At 32.5% G+C, this 17,420-nt stretch overlaps 2 protein-coding genes across 2 annotated transcripts; both read left to right on the top strand.

The window, feature by feature from the left end:
• The first annotated feature begins 1,459 nt into the window (after positions 1-1,459).
• Positions 1,460-13,095, top strand: LOC120091699 ((-)-germacrene D synthase-like). The gene is made up of 7 exons (XM_039049808.2): positions 1,460-1,663; positions 2,054-2,336; positions 2,421-2,793; positions 3,857-4,075; positions 5,014-5,152; positions 11,390-11,635; positions 12,689-13,095. Exons 1-7 carry the CDS (start codon positions 1,517-1,519, stop codon positions 12,980-12,982), a joined length of 1,701 nt encoding a protein of 566 aa, XP_038905736.1. The 5' UTR covers positions 1,460-1,516; the 3' UTR covers positions 12,983-13,095.
• Positions 13,096-13,420: 325 nt separating this feature from the next.
• Positions 13,421-16,913, top strand: GCD1 (ribosomal protein L20). Its single transcript, XM_039050078.2, has 4 exons — positions 13,421-13,703; positions 14,010-14,820; positions 15,782-15,971; positions 16,467-16,913. Exons 2-4 carry the CDS (start codon positions 14,075-14,077, stop codon positions 16,683-16,685), a joined length of 1,155 nt encoding a protein of 384 aa, XP_038906006.1. The 5' UTR covers positions 13,421-13,703; positions 14,010-14,074; the 3' UTR covers positions 16,686-16,913.
• The last annotated feature ends 507 nt before the right edge of the window (positions 16,914-17,420 follow it).

Raw genomic sequence — 17,420 nt, 5'->3', positions numbered from 1 at the left:
CCCGAAAAAAACATGTAAATTTAATAATGATGCAGTCTATGCACCAAGTTTTATTTATTTATTGGTGGAGATCGATCCTCAAACTACGAAATTAATAGTATGAACATTGTGCCAATTGAGTTATGTTTTTGTTGGCCCCCAAGTTTTATTTTCTTACTTGTATATTATCTATAATCAATGCTAGTAATAATTTATTAATTAACCTACATATTGATTAACAATAATCGCTCAATAAGCTAAATATTTATTAGTTGTAGTAATTGATTTAAGCGACAGGTGATTAATGGTAACTGTTTATTAATTAGCCTTCATATTAATTAACTCATGGCGCATAAATGTATATGTATTCAATTTTTTGCTATTTTTGCAATTATATTTTAAGTAGCTACTTTTCTAATATTTTATTCAAGTTATATATTCATTTATTATTATTATTTTGAAAACCAACCTCTCACAATTTGAGTTAGATCGAGTTTTTTTTTTTTAAAAAAAAAAAAATAGTCATTTTATACTCGTAAACTTAAACTCTGAACCTTCCTAAATAAGTCCTTTTAGACTATTCGTTAGTGATTTATAATTATTTTCAATTTATCCAATTTAAAATCAACTCAAAATCAACTTAAATTAAAATTATTTTTCTTTCAAAATCCTACTAAAAGTAGCATGAAAAATATCATGTAATTCTTCCAAAACAAGTAAAGAAAAATTGAGAAAGATGTAAAAGATGAAAAACCACTTATATTAATATCAATAAAAAGTTGTTACTATTCATTTGATTTCAAAATTTTTCTCTAATATTATGTTTTGTTAATCCTACATTCGTTAAATTACAAGTTTAGCCTATAAACTTTCAAGCATGCGTCTAAAGGCCAGTGAATTTTAAAAAGTGTATCATAGATTCGTGAACTTTCAATTTTTTGTCTAATATATCCTAAACAAATTTGATTTTTTTTAAAAAAATAATTGATCTATTTAATATAAATTAAAATTTATGTCTTAATAAAATCTTAAACCTATAATTTTGTGTCAAATAGACTTTCACACGATTATTAATTTGAATTTTTTTAGGGGTAGTTGAAAAAATAGCAATCAGACCTAAAGTATTTGTAGATACAATATAATGCAAAAAAAATTGTAGATATAGCAAAATTTAGATTTTTCTTTCGAAGTCTATTAGTAATAGATCATATCACTAGTAGGAGTCTATCAGTGATAAATAATATCATTGGTAGGAGTCGTAAGCGATATAGAGTCTATCACTAATAGTTTTTGCTATATTTGCAATTCTTTAAAAGTATTGCTACATACTTAATTATTATCCCTAAAAGTGTTATACAATGTACAAAAAGTATAATATAACCCTCGAAGTTTATTTTTTATATCTATCCTTAAAGCTTGCATCTTTATAAATTGCATGATCGATGGAACTCTTTCTTTGCCAAACCAAATTAAAGCTTATTGAGAGAGACATAGATCACTAAGAAAAACTAAAGCCCTTCTCATTTTTCAGCAAAAAATGGCCTCCCAAATTTTATCATCTCTACTAATTACTCCACAAAATAATAATGCATCATCCATCAATGGTGACACTCGTCCATTAGCAAAATTTCCACCAAGTACATGGGGAGATTATTTTCTTGCTAAAAGTTTTGGGACGACCATGGTATTGAAGTTTGTTCCCTTCTTATTAATAATTTTTTTCAAGCTTATAAGATCGAATTATTTTTCGATAGGTTGATAATATCATACCATTGTAAAATGGTAAATTTTTAATGTTAGGAACAATAACCTCCACAATGGTATTGATATTGTTGACCACCTGGGACGTCATAAATTCATATGGTTTTAGTTTTTGTTTTTATCCAAAAAAGTTTTATACCAATGAAGATATAGTTATTCTCACTTATATACTTCACAATTTTCTCCTTATTTAGCTAATGTGAAACTTTGCTTGTATTACAAATCTTCAATAGTACGTTGAATTTCAACTTGAATGTTTGGTTGAATTTGCACTAACTTCATGACTTGATTTTGCATATTTTTCCTTGTTTAGAAAAGGGAAGATAGTGTTGAGGAAAAAGTGCAAGAACTGAAAGAGAAAGTGAGAAACTTGTTAATCACTAGTGTTGAGAATCCTTCCCAACAACTAAATTTGATTGATTCAATCCAACGAATGGGAGTTGCTTATCATTTTGATATCGAGATCAATGAAATTTTGGATCATGGTTATAAAAATTACATTGACACAAATGATGATGACCAAAATGATGAAGATCTTCATAATATCGCTCTCAAGTTTCGTTTGCTAAGACAACAAAGATATCCTATTTCATGTGGTATGTAGGCTCACTTATTTTCATCTCTTGAGGTTTTGTACCTTTTTAGTAATTAAATTTTTTTTGATAAACCTATAAAATCAGATATTTTTGACAAGTTTATAGACGACGAAGGGAATTTCAAGGAATCACTTGTCAAAGATGTACGAGGAATGCTAAGTTTATACGATGCATCTCATATGCAAATGCATGGAGAAGACGTGCTCGAACGCGCCCTAGCTTTCACCACCGCAAACTTGAGAGCAATTATCAATAATAGTAATGCAAGCCATGGAGAAGAAGGAAGATATGCATTGAAATGGCCTCTCTTCAAAGCCATGCCAAGGCTTGCAGCAAAGAATTACATATCTTTCTATGAGAAAGATCCTTTGCATAACCCTACTTTGCTTTCCTTTGCCAAGCTTGATTATAATTGCTTGCAAAAGCTTTACCAGAAAGAACTACATGAAATCTCAAGGTTTAAAGATCCCATCTCTATAGTGTTAATAATTAATAATTTTCATCTTTCAACTTTTTTTAAAGGAAAAAGAAGGAAAAAGGAAAAAATAGTCTCTCAACTCCAAACCAAACCTTTTATCTTTCAAACAAGTCTTTATATTATGTTTATATCTAATTCTTAAGATCTTTTAGAAAATTTCAATATGTAACTTTTGAGTTTCATTCCGTTTTAGTTTATGTACTTTTAAATTTTCAATTTTGATCGTTGTATTTTTAAATTTAAAAATTTTCAATTTAGTTCATATGGTTAGTTAATTATTATTTTTTCTTTTGAAAAAATAATCTTTATTAATCTTTCATTTTATATTTCAAGAAAATTAGACTAAATTTTTAAAGTTTTATCAAAAGCATATAAAGACTAAATTTGAACAACTAAAATGCAAAAGAACTTAAAGTACAAAAATTAAAATAGTATTTTAATCTTAAAAATACTTTTTTTTCCATGATCTATTCTCGTATATTTATCACATTGCATGAATAAAAATAAGGGACAATTACAAATATAGCAATTAGGCTCAATGTATTTGAATATATAGTACAATGCAAAAGAATGTGCAAGTAAAGCAAAATTTAGATTTTACTTTCAAAGTCTATCAATGACTAGTATGAGTTTTACCAGTGATAGACCATAGGTAAGAGTTTATCAGCGATAGAGTCTATCACTGAAAGATTTTACTATACGTGCAGTTCTTTAAAAATATGTTGCTATACATTTAATTATTATCTCTAAAAGTGTTACCCAATGCAATTACCCTAAAAACAATGAGAGCCTTGTTTGATGGTATCTCTTAAAATTATAGTTGTTTTCTTACCTTTTTTTTACTACATATAGTTATTATCTTTTCTATCTAAATAAACTCAAATTATTAATCAAATTCTAAAAACAAAAATAAATTTTGTTTTCAGAATTTGATTTGACTTTTGTAAAACAGTTATATATATATATATAAATAAAGTTTATAAGCTTAATTTTAAAAATAATGAGATTTGAAAGACTTATATATTTTTGCATATATTCAAAGGTGGTGGAAAGACTTGAAGTTGGTGGAAAAGCTATGCTTTGCAAGAGATAGATGTGTGGAATGTTATATTTGGGCATTGGGGCTATGCTTTGAGCCTAAGTATTCTCTTGCTAGAAAAATTACATCCAAAATTGCCATGATTGCTTCAATTTTGGATGATATATATGATGCTTATGGTACGTTTCAAGAACTCCAACAATTCACACATGCAATCCAAAGGTAATTTAAGTTATTAGTTTTTTTTTCTAAGAATGATTTTGTTTTTAGCTTTTTATTTATCTTTTGTTAAATTTTTGTCGAGCATCTTGACACTTTTATATGTTATTTATGATCTTCTATGTTATATATATGTCAAAAAGTCAACAAAATATCACTAATATGAATATGATATTAACCATAGAAAAAAAAATCTTTAACTTATTTTAAAAACGGTGAGATTTATTAATTTAAACATTTTTAAAAAAATATTTTAAAAAATATTTATTGACTTCAATATTTTATCAAAATTTTCATTGACATTCCCATAAAATTGAGATTTTAACACATATTTGTCCACCTCGATAATTAAAATCTTGCTTGCTCCTCCCTTTTTCACTTTCTAGTTTCTAATGTTTACCATTTTAATATACAACTTTTAAATAACATAAGAGTTAAAACTCTTTTTTAATCTTAGTCAAATGTTTTTTTCTCAATGAAATATGTGGTTAGGATTCATTAAAATATTGTGGAAAAGAAGTTTACCAACATTAAAAAGAGTAATATTTAAGTGAGCTTAGGCAGCACTTAAGTTCATGCTTCCCTTTCTCTATATAAAAAATATATATATATTTCTTTCATATTTTTAAAAAAAAATATGAATTGCCATGTGCAAATTTTTAATTGGGTGCACAAGTAGATGGGATGCACCAAAGTTTTTTCTTAATAAAAATCATTAAATTTTGAAAAGATGAAAATTTTCCAATAACCCTATCCTTACTTTCTTTGGATGAGATAATTTTAACTTTGAATTTTAAAATTTTATCAAAATGAACTCTATACCCTTAATAAGTAGTGAAATTAATCCCCAAAAAACTTTGTTTTTGTTAATATTTTTGGACATTTATTATATGAAATTATATCCTTCAAATGACAAGTTATTTTTTCCACTTTATATATAGGTGGGATGTAAATTGCATTGAGGGACTTCCAAAATACATGAAAGTGTGTTATAAAGCTCTAATGGATATTTATAGAGAAATTGAACAAGACATTAGCAAGGATGACAATGCCTATGCCATTCACTATGCCAAAGAAGCTGTAAAGTCTTTCTTATCTTATATTCCATAGTCTCAGGTTTTTTTTCAGAAAAAAACTTTTAGTGGTTCAACTTTCATTAAAGTAAAATATTCTTTAATCTCAAAATTGTTCAAGATATAGATATAATTGCTTAAAAAATATTTTTAGTCAATTTTCATTAAAGTAACAATTTATTTTCTAAAATTTTAACTTGCAACATTTTAATATGTAACAACCCTTTAAAAACGGTAACAATTTGTTGGGATAAACAATATATTTTTCGGATCAATTATCCCACTTTTGTCTGAATCTAATAAAATACTAATTAACTAGTAACAACAATAATAATCAAGTAAGGACACAAGGAATTTTAACATGGAAAACCTTCCTTAATGTGAGGAGTAAAAAAACCACGGACCGAATTCAATTTCTCTACTATGATCAATAATGGGTTACAATAAATTCTCCCTAGTCACAACTAGAGACATACACAGTAAATATCTCAAGATTAACAATCTTGGCAACAAACAACAACAAATAAAGAAAAATAAAATTAGAAACGTCTCACTTGAAGTGGCAACCAATTACCCACGATATTTGACTGTAGGTAGCTTCAAATAAAATCTTCACCGTCCAGATTGAAGACCCTCGTGCCAAGAACACGCTGTCAAAATTTTAGCTCGATTGGACCATAGATCAATCCTCAAATGGCTGGAAAACGTTGTTGTACGGAAGAAGAATTTTCTCTAATTTTCTTCACTATTGTTTTTTTTCCTCTCGGTATGTGCAATACACAAAAGTCGGCTTTTGCTTTGGTTTAAACATAGTAAAAAAAAAACTAAAAGCCCAACTGGGCTTTATATAGTCCTTCACCAATATGTGAAATAACCCAAATCCCCTCTATTTCACTTTGTGGAGGAACATGTCATTCCCGCGGTGGTTGATTGTTCGAAGCGCCAACAAATAGATTCAAGGCATTTCAACAAATCTCCACCTTGACTTGAATTCTCTCCCAGATAACAATGTACTAAATGCAACATAAATCAATATCGCCAGACGTACCCAGGCTTCTCCCTTATGCCTCAAAGTGTCCCACAAAGGGGACCACTAACAATTCAAAGCATTCAGCAAGTCCAAACAATGTTGGAACTTGCCTTGTGGAACCGGTTTGGTGAACATATCAGCAGGGTTATCAGCAGTACTAATTTTCATCACTTTAACTCTCTGCTCACCTCTTAAGAAGTGATATCTTACATCTATGTGCTTAATTCTCTCATGATGAACTTGATTCTTGGCTAGGCATATTGCACTCAAACTATCACAATATACAATAGCTTGGTCATGATGCAAACCAAGATCACCAACTAACCCCTTCAACCATATTTCCTCTTTAGCAGCTTCTGTCAAGGCCATGTACTCTGCTTCAGTAGTAGACAAAGTAATTGTAGGTTGTAAGGTTACCTTCCAACTAACAACATAACCACCCAGAGTGAACACATAGTCAGTCGTAGACCTCCTACTGTCAACATCTCCAGCATAGTCAGAATCAGAATAACCAGTCACCAAACACTCTGTGCAATTTCCATAAACAAGACCAAATCAGATGTACCTCAGGTAACGAAAAATCCTTTTAACGGCTTGCCAATGCTCCTTCCCAAGTTGACCCATGAACCTGCTGACAACACTAACAGCATGGGCAAGATCAGGCCTAGTACAGACCATATCATACATCAAAACTTCCCACTGCACTAGCATAAGAAACTCGAGACATGTGCTCCTTCTCAGCTTCAGACTGTGGTGAAAGCACAGATGACAAACGAGCATTTACAGCACTAGGAGTATCTATAGGTTTAGCTGATGACATACCAAACCTGGACAATATTTTCTGAATATATCCTTTCTGCGACAAGAATAGCTTATTCTTATCTGTGTCTCTATAAATCTCCATACCCAAAATTTACTGAGCAGCACCCAAATCCTTCATATCAAATTCAGCATTGAGAAGATTCTTCAATTTCAGAATATCAAACTTGGACTTTGCAACTATGAGCATATCATCTACATATAAAAGTAGATAAATCATCGAACCATCATCAGCTTTGTTGTGATATACACAACAATCATACGGACTCCTGTTATAGCCAAGTCCAATCATATAGTTGTCAAATCGTTTGTACCACTGCCTTGGAGACTGCTTTAACCCATACAAAGATTTCTTCAACTTGCAAACATAATCTTCTTTACCTGGACACTGGAACCCATTTGGTTGGGTCATATAAATCTCTTCCTCTAACCCTCCATATAAGATAGCCGTCTTCACATCTAGTTGTTCAAGTTCCAAATTCTAATGTGCTACTATAGCAAGTAACACCTTGATAGAAGTATGTTTGACTATTGGTGAGAAGATCTCATTATAATCAACTCCTTCCTTTTGTATGAACTCTCTAGCAACAACTCGAGCTTTATATTTAATGTCCTCTGAAGGTGATATTCCCTCCTTTTTCTTGAAGACCCATTTACAAGTGACAATTTTTCTCTCCTTAGGTCGTTTAACTAATTCCCAAGTCTGATTTTTGTCAAGAGATTCCATCTCATCCCCCATAGAAGCAAGCCATTGAGTAGACTCACCACATGACACAGCTTCTCTATAAGTGGATGGCTCATGAGGATCCACCTCTTCAGCAACCTGCAATGCAAAAGTAACCATATCTTCAAAACCATACCTCACAGGAGGTCCAACACCAACTCTTCTAGCTCTATCACGAGCTATGCTTGGTTGATCTACTCATGATCTAGAATTCTCAGGCAAAGCAACTTCTGACGTTCTAGGCACATTAATTTCTGGTTGCACATTAGTTTCTGTAGTAACGTGCTAATCTTCTCCACTTTGATGTTGTAATTCATTTACAGCTGAAGTGAATTGCATCTCCACCTATTTATCAACACTACTACTTTCTCCCACATCAGTAGACGTCACAAAAGGCTTTACAGTTGAGTTAAGCATGGAATTTTCATCAAATATCACAGTTCTACTAAGTATGACTCTATTCTCAGAAGGTGACCAGACTCTATATCCCTTAACTCCATCCCCAAAACCCACAAATATACACTTTTTAGCTCTTAGTTCTAATTTACCCTCATTAACATGATAGTAGACAATACAACCAAAACTTTTAATAAAGAATAATCTACAGGCTTACCAGACCATACCTTGTAAGGTGTTTTACAATCGATAGCTGTGTGAGTTCCACGATTGATCATATAAAATGATGTATTTACTGCTTCTGCTCAAAACCTTCTAGCCAACCCTACATTAGAGAGCATGCATCTTGCTCTCTCTAACAATGTCTGATTCATTCGTTCTGTAACCCCATTTTGCTGTGGAGTATTCCTAACAGTGTGATGGCGAACAATCCCCCCAGCTTTACAGAACTCATAAATTCAGATCCACAGAATTCCAGACCATTATTAGTTCGTAGCCTTTTGATCTTCAATCAATATCTTCCACTGCTTGAAATTCTTGAAGGCTTCACTTTTATGTTTCATCATAAAAACCCAAGTCATTCTTGAGTAATCATTAATTATAGACAAAAAAATACCTACTGCCTCTAATAGATTCAACTTTGGAAGGTCCCCAACAGTCTGAATGAATATAATCAAGTGTCCCTTTTGTACGATGAACACCTCTTAGAAACTTGCTGCGATGAAGCTTCCCAAATACACAATGTTCACAAATTCAAAATCCTGCACCTTATGCCCACAAAGAAGATCTCTTTTTGACAGAATTTTCATCCATTTTTCACTCATATGACCAAGTCTGATATGCCATAACTTAGTCATATCATCCTTATGAATGACAGACGATGCAACAACAACATAACTTGTTATTGTGGAACCTAATAGAAAATACAATGTTCAACGCTTTATGCCTTTCAGAACTACCTCAGAACCATACATTGCTCCACTTTTACCTTCAAAACTGTAACCCTTGCTATCGAGTACACTAAAGGATATCAAACTCTTCTTCATTAGTGGAACATGCCTAACCTCTTTTAAAGTATAGAAGGCACCATTATGTGTTCGTATCTTGATTGAGCTGATTCCAACTATTTTGCACATAGCACCATTAGCCATGCTAACATTCCCTCCATCTATTTTCTGATAGATTGAGAACCATCTCTATTTGGGCATATATGATAAGATGCCCCAGAATCAAGAACCCATACATCAGCAGAATGTGAATGTTCATTCACAACTAAAGCTAGATCTCCTTCAGAAAATCTCGACTTCTTCAAAATCAATCTCAACTTGTGCAACAGAGACGGATGCTTCCCTTTTGTCATACTTTTCCTTCTTTTCTGATTCCTTTTTATCTTAGGACATTCGATTTTCCAATGCCTCTTTTCATTACACTAGTTACAATATCATCTGACCTAGAACCCTTTGACTTTGAAGACCTTTTATTCTAGTTCGACTTCTGCTTGCCAGAATTCCTATGTCCCTTGCTCCCTGTAGCAGCTAACCCAAATGCCTGATTTTCTGTAACTGAACTTCCTGCATTTTGACGGTCCTCTTTCATAAGCAACGTGGACTTTGTATCTTCTAAGGTCATAGTTTCTTTCCCTTCAATATACGAGTCAACGAAAGTCTCATACGACGGCGGCAAAGATGTCAACAGAATTAGGGTAATATCCTCATCATCAACCTTAACCTCTACATTATGCAGATCTAATAAAATTTTATTTAATTGATCAAGATGGTCTCGTAGAGACGTACCTTCCTACATATGTAGATGATACAGACATTTCTTCAGAAACAACTTTTTGGTTAAAGATTTCGTCATGTAAAGACTTTCCAACTTCAACCAAAGACTAGCGGCAATTTCTTCATCTGTGACCTCGATGATGACGTCATCAGGCAAACATAGCATGATCATCGAATGAGCCTTCTCCTCAAGAGTCTGCCACTCTTTGTCATCCATGACAGCCATTTTTGACTTACCCATCAGCGGTGCCCACAACCCCTGCTGCTTTAGCAGAGATTGCATCTTGATCTGCCATAAACCAAAACTGTTCCTCAGTAAATTTGTCGATCTTTACGTTCACGCCAGACATCTTCAATTGTTGAACAAATGCAAAATTTCGAAAAAAAACCCTAACAAGGCGAGACTCCCGTACTTGGTTGTTCGAAGCGCTAACAAACATATTCAAGGCATTTCAACAAAAAGGTCCATAATACTCGCCTCCATTATCAGTCCTAATACACTTCAACTTTTTACCAGTTTCTCTCTCAATAAAGGCATAAAACTATTTAAATACTTGTAACACCTGATCTTTAGTCTTTAAGGTATAGACCCCACGTTTTCCTTAAATGATCATCAATAAACGTCATAAAATATGACGCACCTCCAAATGTTTTTATTTTCATAGAACCACACACATCATAATATATCAAATCTAATAAATTTAGTTTCCTTGAATGCTGAGATGACTTAAAAGTAACTGTAACCTGCTTTCCTGCCAAATAATGATGACACTTTTTTAGGGGTGCTTTCCTGCCAAAAATATTTTTTTTCAAAAAGTAATTTTTATTTAAACACTTTTTTATTATAAAAATGTTTAAAATAAACACTCATGTGGTTTGGTTACGTTTTCTCAAAATTGTTTGATTACACAAGTTTGTTTGGTTTGAAATACATTCAAAATGTTATTGTTAACGTCAAATTACTATAAAGAAATTTTTAAACACTATAAAAACTAGTCGTTAGAGTGATCACCGGAGGTGATTGTTGAAGTTGGTTGCTAGAGGTAGTCGTCGGAACTAGTATTCGAAGGTGGTCGTTGAAGCTAGTTGTTGGAGATGATCGTTGCCAAATTTGGGTATTGGAGGTGGTCTTCACTGGAATTGGTCATCGGGGTGCTCGTCGAAGTTGGTCGTCGGCGGATGGAGTCATTTGAAATATTGGAGGGAAGGAGAGTTAAACATTGAGTGATAAATCATGTTACATTAGCAAAACATGGGGTTAAAATAACCTTCAACCCCTTTTCTTAACACACGCCCCAAATATTAAATGGACTATTATGGTTATTCCAAATTGGAGCCTCAAACACCTTTTAAATTGCTATTTTAATTAAAGTTGAGGACCAAAAGTGACCTTTAAGCTATATGATATGTTTCCTCTCCTTTTTTTTTTTTTTTTTTTTTTTTTTTTTCTTTTTAGTTCCCTTAAATGACTTAATTCTTTGCACAATATCTCAGATGAAAATGCAAGCAAACTATTTCTTTAGTGAAGCTAAATGGTATAATGATGGACATACACCAACAATAGAGGAGTACTTGAGAGTTGCAAGAGTAACTTGTTACTATTTGCTTTCTCCCATTTCATTTCTTGGCATGGGAAATGATGCTTCAATTGAGGCATTTGAATGGATCAAGGGTGACCCCAAATCACTTATTGCCTCGGGAGTCATTAGTAGAATCATGAACGATATTACTTCTCACAAGGTACTTGTCAATTCATTTCATTTTCTATTTGAACTTAAGCTTTTAAGTCTTATTAGCATGAGTCCAAACCTTCTACATTGTTATTTCTTTATTATTGTTTAAAGCTCATATCTTTCCAATTTTATTTCCTTTTCTTTTATTATTACTAAATAATAATAATTAAATTTACCCTACCTCAAATATTAGGGTTTATTTTTAACAAGGGGAAAACTTTTTTCGTCTTTGAATTTTGGTTAAATAAATCAAATATTTAATAACTTAATGTTATAATTTTAACTAGTTAAATTCTAGAATTTTAATGCACAACTCCATCAATTGGTTGAGACCATATACATTCGATCAAGTGCTTTGATGTTTGAATATCCATTCCCACATATTTTACTAAAAAAAAAAAACCTAAAATGTACTAAGTGGTGAATATTAAATTTAAGACTTCTCTCTAGAAAATCACGTTTGAAAAAACATTCAAATAGTAATCAATAAATCATCTATAATTCAGGTCAATCCAAACATAATTTAGTAGATCATAAATACCAAATATTATCTCATACATTTTCCACATGAAATATTGTTTGATTTTCCACCTGAAATTATTAACTTCCAAAAGCCAATTAGTAAATTGAATACCCATGAAATTAGATCCTCGCCCATCATAATGTTCATAACTAGACCGTGGTTTCGAAAAGACAAAAAACTTAGCTAATTTTGAAAGCATTCATTATTTTATACCCTCAATTTGATGATATTAAAATTTTAATTAATGTTGCACCATATTAAATTTTCACAAATATATCGATATTTTCGTAGATATTTTCACATGTTCATAAGTTTCACGTTGACATGAACTATGAATTGATATTTTTATTATATCATAAAATAAATAAATAAATAAACAACAAAATGTGAATATAATATGAATAATAAGTATTTTAATTTATTTTAAAATATGTAGAATATTAATTTACTAATTTAAATATATTTTTTATTTTTATAATTTTTCCAAATATTCATCCAACTGTGTTTCAATTTAATGTTTTTTTTTTATTGATATAGTTCGAGCAAGAGAGAGGTCATGTTGTTTCTACAGTTGAATGTTATATGACACAATATGGCGTATCAGAAAAAGAGGCTATTGAAGAATTAGAGAAACAAGTTAACAATGGTTGGAAGAATATTATCGAAGATTATGTGCAATCTACCAATGTCCCCTGTACTATTTTTATGCGTATTGTGAATCTTGCTCGAGTGTCAAATCTCTTTTACAAGGATGAAGATGGATACACACATCCAAATGGAGAAACCAAACTTCTCATCACTTCTTTACTTGTTGATCCAATTCCAATCTAAATCGAGGGGTCTCGATATGGATCGAATAATATGTAATAATTTAAATACTTGGAATAAAGAATAAAACATGGTTAAAGATACCAGCCAATAACACGTGTGATCTATCATAGTCATATTTGTCCCGGACATGTATATATATATATTAATATTATTAAAAATTCAGATTGGGTTAGGTCATTCCGAATTTTAAAAATTGTAACTCGACCCACCCAACCCGAAAAAATTATAAAAAATTCAATCCAACTTAACCCAAAAATAAAACTAACCCAATCCAATCCTTACCATTTGGGTTGAGTAATCTAGATTATTCGAGTTGTTTGGTTATTTGAATACTCCTATCATGTAATGGTATAATTAAAAAAATTCATGAAGTTTCCTTTCTCACCAAAAAATATATATATATATTATTCTTCTTTTTACTTTTTTTTTTTCCCTCCATTCTATTTTTCTTGTACTGAACTGAACCAGCTTTCTTCTTTTTCCAAACCCTGTTTCACAAATAGCGCCCCCTCCCTCCCTCCCATTTCCAGCTACCGCTCCCCGCCCTGTCGCACGCCGCCGGACGCTGCACTCTCATCCTTCCAACGTACTCGCCGCCACTCCCTTTCCTCTCACTCTCTTTCGCCTCTCCGACCAATCAGTTACAGAAACCGGGGTTCAGCCCTAACCTACGCCGTTGCGGAGATCGGGCCGCCGCCCATTTTTCAGATCCACCCCCAAGGTTTTGATATTTTGTTTTATTTTTATTTTGGTCGGTTGATTTACCCTACTCACTCACGAAGAACAATCGACGAATCCTTTTGTTTTTTCTTGTTAATTTCTTCTTCAGCCAATGTTCAATCAATTCAAATGTAAACGTAACACTAAAATTGCATCACATGTTAGAAGAAATAAGCAGGAAAATTTAAGATGATGAAGAAAGCAAAAAAGAAAATTCACTTTTAGTTTTCTTCACCAAAAAAATTTGTTGGAATTGATAAGCTGTTTGGCACCAATTTGAGTGATTTCAGCTTCATTTTGCCTTCAGGTTCTGGTTTTAAAGGGATACGGATTTGTTGTTGTGGCATTTTCAGAGAGGGTTGTAATTTGACCATGCAAAATCTGCATCATTTAATTTGCCGTCTCAGTTCCACTTCTCTTGGCAAAACCACAATTACTTCAAAACTTCTAAAAGAAAATGTGGGATCTCATTTACTTATTGATTCAGTTTCAACATTGAAGCATGCCCAAGGAGCTTGGTTAACCAATTTGAGAGAGTTCTCTGCAAAATCTGGTGGATTTGATGGAGGTGAGTCTAAGAATGAATCGGATAAGAGTGTGAGTGAATCGTTTTCTGGCACCGCATCAGATGATTTTGGCTGGGATTCTGTTTCTTCTTGGTCTACTGGATTGACCAAAGAGCATTTTGATGGGGAGGTTGTAGGCCACAGGACTAGTGGAGGGGAGGATTCACCAAAATCACCACAATCTTCATTAGTTTCTGGGTTGCAAGAGATTGAAGACAGAATAAGGGAATTAGAGGCGGAAAACCGGAAAAGCAAGGACTTTGTGGACAAGTGGGGTGAAAGGATGAGGGAGATGAGCATGCTTTTGAAACAAGTAAAAGAGCCTGGTGCTAGAGGATCTTATCTCAAAGACTCAGAGAAGGCTGAGATGTATCGCTTGCACAAGGAGAACCCTGAGGTATATACCGTCGAGAAGCTCGCTAAAGATTACAGGATTATGAGGCAAAGGGTCCATGCCATTCTTTGGCTGAAAGAGCTTGAAGAGGAAGAGGAGAAAAAACTAGGCCACCCATTGGATGATTCTGTTGAGCTTTTACTCGATACCTGCCCTGAGTATGTTATAAATTCGATCCTTCTCTTGAATCACAGTGCTAATAAGTAGTCTTATATTCATTTCTTTTTTTAGTAAAATTGAGATGGATATCAGAATAGCATCCTAAAAGTGACTCACCCCGTCATATTTCTGTCTTTGCAAAAACGATTTCACACTTTTGGAATAATAAAAACATTGTTCTTAGGACTCTTATTCTGTAATATCTTGATTTAACATTTAAAGGAAAGAAAACCACGGACAGATAAGTGATTGGCACCAGAACACCTGTTTTGTCTTTTATGTTTACGATTTGTTAATCTTTGTTTTTATCCAAAAGATATTTTGTGAGGGTACACGTTTCCTTGTCTGACTTTCAATTGAGCTTTTTGAGATTTGTGGTTGAATAAATTAGGAAAGACGTGAGAATTGTAAACATTTAGTAATGATTTACCCCAACTCATTAGTCTTTCTCTTCATAAAGCCATCTGTTAATTGAACTTTGATAACATTAGTTCTGGCCAATATTTTAATTCTCCATGACGTACACACTTATTATGTTAATTACTTTGTCTTTGAATTATAACTTTTAATCTTTTTCTTCCTCGAACCATTTGAGTGATTGAATTCAATCTAGTTTTTATATTTTAATTTTTCACAAGCCTACCACTATTGATAATATGAATCTTTTAAGGTGAAGTTCGATGTTTCAAAGTTTTTTTTAGCTGACAGTTCGTTCTCTAAGGTTATTTTGATTGTATTACTGCTCCCATTGTGTGATTGGCTTTGAAGGTAAAATATCTAGATGTTGACGTGCATAAGATTTTGAAGTTACCACGCAATAGATTTTTAAGTTGACATGTATAAAGTATAAACTCGTTTACCATTTGCATTGACCTCTTAAGTCTTGTCTCCTTGATGGCCATCTTATCTTGTTTACAATTGCCATCTTATCTTGTTTACCATTGGCATTGTTCCTTGTAGATTCTTTAAATCCCATGACCGGGAATTCCATGTGGCATCCCTTCCATACAAACCCGATTTCAAGGTTATGCCGGAGGGTTGGGACGGTACAACCAGAGATTTGGATGAAGTCCATTATGAGATCTCCCAAAAAGAAGATGATATGCTATATAAAGAATTTGTCGAGAAGATGAATTTCAACAAAAAGAAAGTAAGTTCTGTTGTACACTTGTCACACTATTTGGATATGAAATGGCTTAGTGAGTAATGAAAGAGAATCTTCCTGAAGCAATTTACCATATAATTCTTACTTTATTGGACGTGGATGATTCTGAAATGTGAAAATGACATTAATGATCGATGGTTAAACAGTCTAAAGACAGTCTTGAGGCTTTTCCTCCTAAAGAGGAGAGGTGTAACCCTCAAATTTTATTAAAAATATTTTACAGATCCTAAATTGGTATGACAAAGTATGGTTGAACATAATAGTCATATAAAAGCATAAAAAAGACCACCCATGTCAATTGCCACTTTGGACAAAAATTCTATTAACAATATCTTTAACCTCACTACTATTATCATTAGTGGGATTGACTTATATTATTCTGAAGTTGCAATAGCATAAGTAGTTATAATTCAAATGTTCACTGCTCAAACTTTTATAATTTTGAAGAATTTTCACATAACATGTTTCTTTGAAATGCAGATTGCAGGAGAGGTCTTTCATCACAAATATAGTAGGCGTCGGGCTGCAGATGGGTGGAAATTCACAATAGAGAAAATGGGACCTCGAGGTAAGCGGGGAGGTGGTGGTGGATGGAAGTTTGTCAGCTTGCCCAATGGTTCAAGCAGGCCATTGAACGAAATGGAGAAGATGTATGTGAGGCGAGAAACACCGCGCCATCGACGTAAAATCCTTCCATGATAAGTTTCAAGCACTTGCCCAACGTTTTGTTTGTGTATTTGATGATATAAATAGTTTGAAACAAACTGGTAGATCCCCCAGGATGATTTCATAATTTTCTTCTGTGTGACATCATCTGAAATAGGATTTTATCTTTTTGACTGACCTGTTTTTGTTTGAACTTCTTGCTTTGATGTTGTAGTTTTTCCTGATAGTTCAATATCTGCAATAACAGGCCTTTTTTGTTTCTTTGTTTTTGGTTCCCTCTCTAAATAAAGTAGCCCAAGGATGATGGAAAGGTAGGAGGTAACATATCTATTATATAGTTGAAAGTTGAAACATTTTATTTTTCTTGTTGATTACTTTATTAGAGCCCATTTGTTCTATTTAAGAACTTTTGAATGGGTGATGAATATTCCCTATATACCACCTGCTCAAATGATGTTCTATGTCAAAGAATTGTGGAATTACCTTTTATCTCAGTTTTTCTACCCTCATGTAAAAATAGTATGTATTTGATTTTCAGAATGAAGGAAATGTATGTTTGAGTAGAAAAGTTTGGCAAGGATTAAAAATTAATTGAAACCCAAATTATATATTTTGTATGGTAAATTTCTTAAAATTACAAGTTTTGGTTTTTAAATTTTCAGGTTTCATATTGTATATAGCTCATAGGTCTATGAAAATTTTGTGTTTAGTAAATTTTTGACTTATTATTATCATTATTTTCTAATTCATAGATTATTAGGCAAAATT

This window comes from Benincasa hispida, chromosome 11 (genome assembly GCF_027475165.1).
Source record: "Benincasa hispida cultivar pf3 chromosome 11, pf3_genome.v1.1, whole genome shotgun sequence".
NCBI lineage: Eukaryota > Viridiplantae > Streptophyta > Magnoliopsida > Cucurbitales > Cucurbitaceae > Benincasa > Benincasa hispida.
Note: the sequence above shows the minus strand (reverse complement) of the source record. Positions and strands in the feature narration are given on the sequence as shown.

Excerpts from the sequence above, each read along its gene's own strand:
- LOC120091699 (XM_039049808.2), top strand. The coding sequence starts at position 1,517 with ATGGCCTCCCAAATTTTATCATCTCTACTAATTACTCCACAAAATAAT. Across the intron at positions 1,664-2,053 it reads AAAGTTTTGGGACGACCATG|AAAAGGGAAGATAGTGTTGA; the intron begins GTATTGAAGTTT and ends TTCCTTGTTTAG. Across the intron at positions 2,794-3,856 it reads GAACTACATGAAATCTCAAG|GTGGTGGAAAGACTTGAAGT; the intron begins GTTTAAAGATCC and ends ATATATTCAAAG.
- GCD1 (XM_039050078.2), top strand. The coding sequence starts at position 14,075 with ATGCAAAATCTGCATCATTTAATTTGCCGTCTCAGTTCCACTTCTCTT. Across the intron at positions 14,821-15,781 it reads TTACTCGATACCTGCCCTGA|ATTCTTTAAATCCCATGACC; the intron begins GTATGTTATAAA and ends TGTTCCTTGTAG. Across the intron at positions 15,972-16,466 it reads TGAATTTCAACAAAAAGAAA|ATTGCAGGAGAGGTCTTTCA; the intron begins GTAAGTTCTGTT and ends TTTGAAATGCAG.